General features: G+C 45.9%; 1 protein-coding gene across 1 annotated transcript; it reads left to right on the top strand.

Annotated features, from left to right (window-relative positions):
• The first annotated feature begins 296 nt into the window (after positions 1 to 296).
• LOC123108160 (UDP-glycosyltransferase 91D2) lies at positions 297 to 2,225 on the top strand. The gene is made up of 2 exons (XM_044529998.1): positions 297 to 962; positions 1,062 to 2,225. Exons 1-2 carry the CDS (start codon positions 543 to 545, stop codon positions 2,067 to 2,069), a joined length of 1,428 nt encoding a protein of 475 aa, XP_044385933.1. The 5' UTR covers positions 297 to 542; the 3' UTR covers positions 2,070 to 2,225.
• Positions 2,226 to 10,385: the final 8,160 nt, after the last annotated feature.

The raw sequence follows: 10,385 nt of genomic DNA, 5'->3' as shown, positions 1-10,385 counted from the left end.
GCTCGGTGGTGGCCGCCATGTTTGGTTAGGTCAACCCGGAAACCTTCCTTCCGTCCTAGTCAATGTGGTGACGGCTTAATAAAGCTTCGTTAAATTGCCTAAAAAAATGAAGTGCAAAAGTGTAATTGTCAAAAGAAAAAGAAAAGTCCACAACATGGGGTTGGTGGGTTGTACTTCAGGCGAAGATACAGCTGATCATGGATCGTGGATACGGATCAACTATAATATGCCGCCTCTCGACATATTTATTCAGGGTTGATGGGAAAATCATGGATACGGATCAAATATGTCGTCTCTCTACGTAGGTCGGCGTGGGTGTTTCCAAATCCCAAAACCTAAACAATATTCACATGGTGGATAGCAAGTAGCACGCTCCTGTTTGACTAGCACTAAAATACTTCGTGCGTGGATAGCCACGGCGCGGGCAGAGCGCAGAGCCTGAGCACCACCTAGCCCGCCGGTCCTTCTCGCCAGTCGCCACACCCGGCGAGCGGCGAGTCCAGCTCCTGATCAAGACCTTGCTAGTTGCTCCTGATCGCGCCATGGACGCCGGATCGGCATCCTCGTCGCTGCGCATAGTGGTCGTCCCGTGGCTCGCGTTCGGCCACCTGCTCCCGTACCTGGAGCTCTCCGAGCGACTCGCCGAGCGCGGCCACCGCGTGTCCTACGTCTCCACGCCGCGCAACCTCGCGCGCCTCCCACCGCTGCGCCCCGCCACGGCCCCGCGCGTGGACCTCGTCGCGCTCCCGCTGCCCCGCGTTGACGGCCTACCCGGCGGCGCCGAGTCCACCAACGACGTCCCCGACCAGCAGCGGGAGCTCCACTGGAAGGCCTTCGACGGCCTCGCCGCGCACTTCGCGGAGTTCATGGCCGCCGCGTGCGCCGACGAGGCCACCAGGCCTCACTGGGTCATCGCCGACTGCTTCCACCACTGGGTCGCCGCCTCCGCCGTCGAGCACAAGGTTTGACCCACCTGCATGCCGCGCGGGCTGCTTGCTTGGTTCCATTAATTCCATCGCATGCGCATCCTAAATGATCTAGTTCGACGCTCAATCCATCAGGTGCCATGCGCGATGCTTCTCCCGACTGCTGCTGTGATCGCTGCCGCACAGCCCCCGTCGACGGAGCAAAGTGAAGCGCGCGCCGAGACCCGCCCTCGTTACGAGCAGGAGGACATGGCTCCCATGTTCGACGACCAAGGCGCATCGGGTATGTCCCTCGCCCAGCGCTGGCAGTTGACCAAAGAGAGGTCCGCACTCGGGGTCATCCGGAGCTGCGTCGAGTGGGAGCCCGAGTCCTTCCCGCTGGTGCCAACTCTCCTCGACATGCCGGTCGTGCCACTCGGCCTTCTGCCGCCGTCACCCGACGGAGGCCGTCGTGCCGGCGGCGCCAACGAATCATCAGAGCACGCCACCGTGCGCTGGCTGGACGCGCAGCGGCCCGGCTCGGTGGTGTACGTGGCGCTGGGGAGCGAAGTGCCGCTGCCCCTGGAGCAGGTGCACGAGCTGGCCCTTGGGCTGGAGCTCGCCGGGACGCGCTTCCTTTGGGCTCTCCGGAAGCCCAGTGGCGCCGCCGTCCTGGATGACGGCGCCGACATGCTTCCTCCCGGTTTCCAACAGCGCACTCGTGACCAGGGGCTGGTGACCACGGGCTGGGTTCCCCAGATGAGCATCCTGGCGCACGCCGCCGTGGGCGGGTTCTTGACGCATTGCGGCCGGAATTCGCTGATCGAGGGCCTCCTGTTCGGTCACCCTCTCGTCATGCTGCCCATCTTCGGCGACCAAGGCCCGAATGCACGCCAAATGGAGGTGAAGAAGGTGGGGTTGCAGGTGGCGAGGGACGAGAGCGATGGGTCGTTCGACCGCCATGGCGTCTCGAGCGCGGTCCGGGCTGTGATGGTTGACGGAGAGGCCAGGAGGAACTTCGTGGCAGGTGCAGCGAAGATGCAGGTAGTCGTAGCTAATTCGGAACGGCAGGAACGGTACATCGACGAGTTTGTTCATCACCTTAGATCTCACGGCGCCGCCATTGCAACAGATGGCAAAGCCACTACAGCCGCTACTTCGTGAACAGTAAGGGGAATTTTTGTGTTTGATACTTTCATGCATGTTTGCTTTTCTACAGCTACTGTATTTTTAGTTTTTCACTGAAGGGATGAAACACTGAAACTGTAGCACATGTGATGTATGTTTTCGCTCAGAATTGTAGAAATGAATTTTGCTAAATCTCAGTCGACTGACAAGTCTCAGTCGATGTTATATTCATCGGATCTTATGTGAAGATCCATGAAAAAAAAATATTTTCATTTTTTTCTTACATGTTATGCCACTTGACTTAGACTTGGTCGACTGAAACTTAGCCATACCCTTGTAGAAATGATCCAGTGTATATTTTCTTTCTCGCTAGGTGGTGCTACATATATGTGACGTGGTGCACACATGACCAACCTATCAAAGTGTCGACGAGTGTGCTGAACTTGTTTTTTGATAAAGAGTGCTTTTATTAATTCATAATATCATATCAAAAGAATACAAGCATCATGAGCACATCCGGTGTCAGCATGATTATAATGCACATCGGCAAGATCAAGACACACACAAAGAATATAGAAGGGAAAAATCAGTGGCCTGTGAAACTCACGCTCGAAGTAAACTATAACATGCAGCAAAATCAACCACCACCAATGACAGCAACCAGATTATGAGGAAAATGCTTTAACAACGAAGCCTCTAATAAAGAAACGACGCACGTGTGTTGTCACTACCAGACCCACCCATGGAGACTAGATCTTAGAATTTCACCCTCAAAAGAAAGTTTGAGCAAACTACGTACATTGCCTCCAATAAGGGGATGATATGAAGACACCATCATTGCCGGGTACAACAACTGCATGACAAACCTAGAATTTTCACTTCGAAGCTCGAGACCCTGTGTTCGAGAGCACCACCAAACTTAAGTCGCCTTGTACCGTCGTCTCCACTTTCAGTGAAGAAGTCATTGCTACAAACCAGATCATCACACCTTGAAAGTCATACGAGCTCATAGCCCTAAAGTGGACATCAATACGCAAAACGTCCATACCATGTATACGCGGGAACATATTGCTATCTCTTGAGCTTACGTTGGTTTTTCCGTTGAAGAGGAAAGGGTAATGCAGCAAAGTAGCGTAAGTATTTCCCTCAGTTTTAAGAACCAAGGTATCAATCCAGTAGGAGACAACGTGATAAGCCACTGAATACCTGCACAAACAAACACCAACTTGCAACCAGCGTGACAAAGGGGTCGTCAATCCCTTCACGGTTATTCGCAAAGTGAGATCTGATAGAGATGGATAAACGGTAAAGTAATATTTTTGTTTTATGAAACGGAAAGTAAAAGATTGCAAAAGAAAGTAAATAGGAAACTAGAGTTGTAAATTGGAAACTTATATGATGGAAAATAGACCCTGGGGCCATAGGTTGCACTAGAGGATTCTCTCAAGATAGAAAATATTACGGTGGGTGAACAAATTACTGCCGAGCAATTGATAGAAAAACACAAAGTTATGACGATATCTAAGGCAATGATCATGAATATAGGCATCACGTCCATGTCAAGTAGACCGAAACGATTCTGCATCTACTACTATTACTCCACACATCGACCGCTATCCATCATGCATCTAGAGTATTAAGTTCATAAAGAACGGAGAAACGCCTTAAGCAAGATGACATGATGTAGAGGAATTAACTCAAACAATATGATGAAAACCCCATCTTTTTATCCTCGATGGCAACAATACAATACGTGTCGGTTCCCCTTCTGTCACTAGGATCGAGCACCACAAGATTGAACCCCAAGCTAAGCACTTCTCCCATTGCAAGAAAAACCAATCTGGTTGGCCAAACCAAATCGATGGTTCAAAGAAACTTGCAAAGATATCAAATCATGCATAAAAGGATTCAGAGGATATTCAAATAATATTCATAGATAAGCTGATCATAAATCCACAATTCATCGGATCTTGGCAAACATACCGCAAAAGAGTATTACATCGAATAGATCGCCAAGAACATCGAGGAGAACTTTGTATTGAGAATCAAAGAGAGAGAGAGAGAGAGAGAGAGAGAGAAGCCATCTAGCTACTAGCTATGGACCTGTAGGTCTGTGGCAAACTACTCACGCTTCTTCGGAGAGGCAATGGTGTTGATGTAGAAGCCCTCCGTGATCGAACCCCCCTCCGGCAGGATGCCGGAAAAGGCCCCAAGATGGGATCTCACGGGTACAGAAGGTTGCGGCGGCGGAAAAGTGGTTTCGTGGCTCCCCTGGAAGTTTTCAGGGTATAAGAGTATATATAGGAGGAAGATCTAGGTCAGGAGGCCACCGAGGGGCCCACAAGGTTGGGTGCGCGCCCTCCACCCTTGTGGCCGCCTCGTGGCTCTTCTGACTTGCACTCCAAGTCTCCTGGGTGTCTTCTAGTCCAAGAAAAATTATCGCGAAAGTTTTATTCTGTTTGGTATTCCTTTTCTGCGAAACTCTAAAACAAGGAAAAACAGAAATTGGCACTGGGCTTCTAGGTTAATAGGTTAGTCCCAACAATCATATAAAATAGCATACTAATGCATATAAAACATCCAAAACAGATAATATAATAGCATGGAACAATAAAGAATTGTAGATACGTTGGAGACGTATATCAAGCATCCCAAGCTTAATTCCTGCTCGTCCTCGAGTAGGTAAATGATAAAACTAAAAAAATTTATGTGGAATGCTACCTAACATATTTATCCATGTAATTCTCTTTATTGTGGCATGAATGTTCAGATCCGTAACATTCAAAACAGAAGTTTAATATTGACATAAAAACAATAATACTTCAAGCATACTAACAAAATAATTATGTCTTCTCAAAATAACATGGCCAAAGAAAGCTTATCCCTACAAAATCATATAGTCTGGCTATGCTCCATCTTCATCACACAAAATATTCAAATCATGCACAGCCCCGATGACAAGCCAAGCAATTGTTTCATACTTTTGACGTTCTCAAAACTTTTCAACTTTCACACAATACATGAGCATGAGCCATGGACATAGCACTATAGGTGGAATAGACGATGGTTGTGGAGAATACAAAAAAGGAGATAGTCTCACATCAACTAGGCGTATCAATGGACTATGGAGATGCCCATTAATAGATATCAATGTGAGTGAGTAGGGATTTCCATGCAACGGATGCACTAGAGCTATAAGTTTATGAAAGCTCAAAAAAAAACTAAGTGGGTGTGCATCCAAGTTGCTTGCTCATGAAGACCTAAGGCATTTGAGGAAGCCCATCGTTAGAATATACAAGTCAAGTTCTATAATGAAAAATTCCCACTAGTATATGAAAGTGATAACATAGGAGACTCTCTATCATGAAGATCATGGTGCTATTTTGAAGCACAAGAGAGGCAAAAAAGATAGTAACATTGTCCCTTCTCTCTTTTTCTCTTTTTTTCCTTTTTTTTCTTTTCTCTTTTTTTGGCCTTCTCTTTTTTTGGCCTTTCTCTTTTTTTCCTCACATGGGTCAATGCTCTAATAATGAAAATCATCACACTTCTATTTACTTAGAACTCAAGAATTACAACTCGATACTAGAACAAAAATATGACTCTATGTGAATGCCTCCAGCAGTGTACCGGGATGTGCAATAAATCAAGAGAGACATGTATAAAAAATGATGAATGGTGGCTTTGCCACAAATACGATGTCAACTACATGATCACGCAAAGCAATATGACAATGATGAAGTATGTCATAATAAACGGAATGGTGGAAAGTTGCATGGCAATATATCTCAGAATGCCTATGAAAATGTCATAATAGGTAGGTATGGTGGCTGTTTTGAGGAAGGATATATGGTGGGTCTATGGTACCGGCGAAAGTTGCGCGGTACTAGAGAGGCTAGCAATGGCGGAAAGGTGAGAGTGCGTATAATCTATGGATTCAACATTAGTCATAAAGAACTCACATAATTATTGCAAAAATCTATTAGTCATCGAAACAAAGTACTACGCGCATAATCTATGGATTCAACATTAGTCATAAAGAACTCACATAATTATTGCAAAAATCTATTAGTCATCGAAACAAAGTACTACGCGCATGTTCCTAGGGGGATAGATTGGTAGGAAAAGACCATCGTGCGTCCCCGACCGCCACTCATAAGGAAGACAATCAAAAAACATATCACGCTCCAACTTTGTTTCATAACGGTTCACCATACGTGCATGCTACGGGACTCACAAACCTTAACACAAGTATTTCTCAAATTCACAACTACTTACTAGCATGACTCTAATATCACCATCTTCATATCTCAAAACAATCATAAGGAATCAAACTTCTCATAGTATTCAATGCACTTTATATGAAAGTTTTTATTATATCCCTCTTGGATGCCTATCATATTAGGACTAATTTTATAACCAAATCAAATTACCATGATGTTCTAAAGACTCTCAAAATAATATAAGTGACGTACGAGAGTTCATCAATTTCTATAAAATAAAACTGCCGCCGTGTTCTAAAAAGATATAAGTGAAGCACTAGAGCAATTTTGCCTAGCTCAAAAAATATAAGTGAAGCCCATAGAGTATTATAATAAATGACGATTCATGCGTGTCTCTCTCAAAAGGTGTGTACATCAAGGATGATTGTGGAAAACTAAAAAGCAAAGACTCAAATCATACAAGACGCTCCAAGCAAAACACATATCATGTGGTGAATAAAAATATAGCCTCAAGTAAAGTTACCGATAGACGAAGACGGAAGAGGGGATGCCTTCCCGGGGCATCCCCAAGCTTAGGCTTTGTGACATCCTTGAATATTACCTTGGGGTGCCTTGGGCATCCCCAAGCTTAGGCTCTTGCCACTCCTTATTCCATATAGTCCATCAAATCCTTACCCGAAACTTGAAAACTTCACAACAAAAAACTCCAACAGAAAATCTCGTAAGCTTCGTTAGTATAAGAAAATAAATCACCACTTTTCGGTGCTGTTGTGAACTCATTCTTTATTTATATTGGTGTAATATCTACTGCATTCCAACTTTTCCATGGTTCATACCCCCGATACTAGCCATAGATGCATCAAAATAAGCAAACAACACACGAAAAACAGAATCTGTCAAAAACAGAACAGTTTGTAGCAATCTGGATATTTCAAATACTTATGTAACTCCAAAAATCCTGAGAAATTAGGACGTCCTGGACAATTTGTTTATTAATCCTCTACAAAAAGAATCGGTATTTTATCGCACTTCTGTAAAAAATGAAAACTAATCTCCTGGGTGCAAAAGTTTCTGTTTTTCAGCAGGATCAAATCAACTATCATAGTAGGCTATCCCAAAGGTCTTACTTGGCACAAACACTAATTAAAACATAAAACAACATCTAACCAGAGGCTAGATGAATTATTTATTGAAAAACATGACCTAAAAAGCAAGAACAAAAATAAAATTGGGTTGCCTCCCAGCAAGCACTATTGTTTAATGCCCTGCTAGGCATAAAAACACAAATAGATCTAAGTGTTATCATCTTTGGCATGCAATTCATAAGTGGCTCTCATAATGTTGGAAATATGCCCTAGAGGCAACAATAAAAGTATTATTATTATATTTCCTTGTTCATGATAATTGTCTTTTATTCATGCTATAACTGTATTATCCAGAAATCGTAATACACGTGTGAATACATAGACCACAATATGTCCCTAGTGAGCCTCTAGTTGACTAGCTCGTTGTGATCAACAGATAGTCATGGTTTCCTGGCTATGGACATTGGATGTCGTTGATAACGGGATCACATCATTAGGAGAATGATGTGATGGACAAGACCCAATCCTAAGCATAGCACAAGGATCGTGTAGTTCGTTTGCTAGAGCTTTGCCAATGTCAAGTATCTCTTCCTTTGACCATGAGATCGTGTAACTCCTGGATACCGTAGGAGTGCCTTGGGTGTATCAAACGTCACAACGTAACTGGGTGACTATAAAGGTGCACTACAGGTATCTCCGAAAGTATCTATTGTTTTATGCGGATCGAGACTGGGATTTGTCACTCCGTGTAAACGGAGAGGTATCTCTGGGCCCACTCGGTAGGACATCATCATATGCGCAATGTGACCAAAGAGTTGATCACGGGATGATGTGTTATGGAACGAGTAAAGAGACTTGCCGGTAACGAGATTGAACAAGGTATCGGCATACCGACGATCGAATCTCGGGCAAGTATAATACCGCTAGACAAAGGGAATTGTATACGGGATCGATTGAGTCCTTGACATCGTGGTTCATCCGATGAGATCATCGTGGAACATGTGGGAGCCAACATGGGTATCCAGATCCCGCTGTTGGTTATTGACCGGAGAACGTCTCGGTCATGTCTGCATGTCTCCCGAACCCGTAGGGTCTACACACTTAAGGTTCGATGACGCTAGGGTTATAAAGGAAGCTTGTATGTGGTAACCGAATGTTGTTCGGAGTCCCGGATGAGATCCCGGACGTCACGAGGAGTTCCGGAATGGTCCGGAGGTAAAGATTTATATATAGGAAGTCCTGTTTCGGCCATCGGGACAAGTTTCGGGGTCATCGGTATTGTACCAGGACCACCGGAAGGGTCCCGGGGGCCCACCGGGTGGGGCCACCTGCCCCGGGGGGCCACATGGGCTGTGGGGGGTGCTCCTTGGCCTACATGGGCCAAGGGAACCAGCCCCAAGAGGCCCATGCGCCTAGGGAACCCTAGAGGGAAGAGTCCTCAAGGGGGAAGGCACCTCCGAGGTGCCTTGGGGAGGATGGACTCCTCCCCCCCCTCTTGGCCGCCGCACCAGATGCCATCTGGAGGCTGGCCGCCGCCCCTTGGGGTGGGAAACCCTAAAGGGGGCGCAGCCCTCCCCTTCCCCTATATATATGTGGCCTAGGGGCTGCCCATAACACATGATTTGATCTCTCGTTGGTGTAGCCCTGCCCCTCTCCCTCCTCCTCTTCTCCCATGGTGCTTGGCGAAGCCCTGCGGGATTGCCACGCTCCTCCACCACCACCACGCCGTTGTGCTGCTGCTGGATGGAGTCTTCCTCAACCTCTCCCTCTCTCCTTGCTGGATCAAGGCGTGAGAGACGTCACCGGGCTGTACGTGTGTTGAACGCGGAGGTGCCGTCCGTTTGGCACTTGATCATCGGTGATTTGAATCACGACGAGTACGACTCCATCAACCCCGTTCACTTGAACGCTTCTGCTTAGCGATCTACAAGGGTATGTAGATGCACTCTCTTTCTACTCGTTGCTGGTCTCTCCATAGATAGATCTTGGTGACACGTAGGAAAATTTTGAATTTCTGCTACGTTCCCCAACAGTGGCATCATGAGCTAGGTCTATTGCGTAGATTCTTTGCACGAGTAGAACACAAAGTAGTTGTGGGCGTTGATGTTGTTCAATATGCTTACCGTTACTAGTCCAATCTTGTTTCGACGGTATTGTGGGATGAAGCGGCCCGGACCGACCTTACACGTACTCTTACGTGAGACAGGTTCCACCGATTGACATGCACTTGGTGCATAAGGTGGCTAGCGGGTGCCAGTCTCTCCCACTTTAGTCGGAACGGATTCGATGAAAAGGGTCCTTATGAAGGGTAAATTGCAATTGGCATATCACGTTGTGGTCTTTGCGTAGGTAAGAAACGTTCTTGCTAGAAACCCATAGCAGCCACGTAAAACATGCAACAACAATTAGAGGACGTCTAACTTGTTTTTGCAGGGTATGCTATGTGATGTGATATGGCCAAAGGATGTGATGAATGAATATATGTGATGTATGAGATTGATCATGTTCTTGTAATAGGATTCACGACTTGCATGTCGATAAGTATGACAACCGGCAGGAGCCATAGGAGTTGTCTTTATTTTTTGTATGACCTGCGTGTCATTGAAGAACGCCATGTAAACTACTTTACTTTACTGCTAAACGTGTTAGTCATAGAAGTAGAAGTAGTCGTTGGCGTGACAACTTCATGAAGACACGATGATGGAGATCATGATGATGGAGATCATGGTGTCATGCCGGTGACAAGATGATCATGGAGCCCCGAAGATGGAGATCAATGGAGCTATATGATATTGGCCATATCATGTCACAACTATATAATTGCATGTGATGTTTATCATGTTTATGCATCTTGTTTGCTTAGAACGACGGTAGTAAATAAGATGATCCCTTACAAAATTTCAAGAAGTGTTCCCCCCCTAACTGTGCACCGTTGCTACAGTTCGTCGCTTCTAAGCACCACGTGATGATCGGGTGTGATGGATTCTTACGTTCACATACAACGGGTGTAAGATAGTTTTACACAGCGAAAACACTTAGGGTTAACT

Source organism: Triticum aestivum, chromosome 5A (genome assembly GCF_018294505.1).
Source record: "Triticum aestivum cultivar Chinese Spring chromosome 5A, IWGSC CS RefSeq v2.1, whole genome shotgun sequence".
Classification (NCBI taxonomy): Eukaryota; Viridiplantae; Streptophyta; class Magnoliopsida; order Poales; family Poaceae; genus Triticum; species Triticum aestivum.
Note: the sequence above shows the minus strand (reverse complement) of the source record. Positions and strands in the feature narration are given on the sequence as shown.

Coding starts and splice junctions, on each gene's coding strand:
- LOC123108160 (XM_044529998.1), top strand. CDS start 543: ATGGACGCCGGATCGGCATCCTCGTCGCTGCGCATAGTGGTCGTCCCG. Junction 963..1,061: donor CCTCCGCCGTCGAGCACAAG/GTTTGACCCACC, acceptor TCAATCCATCAG/GTGCCATGCGCGATGCTTCT.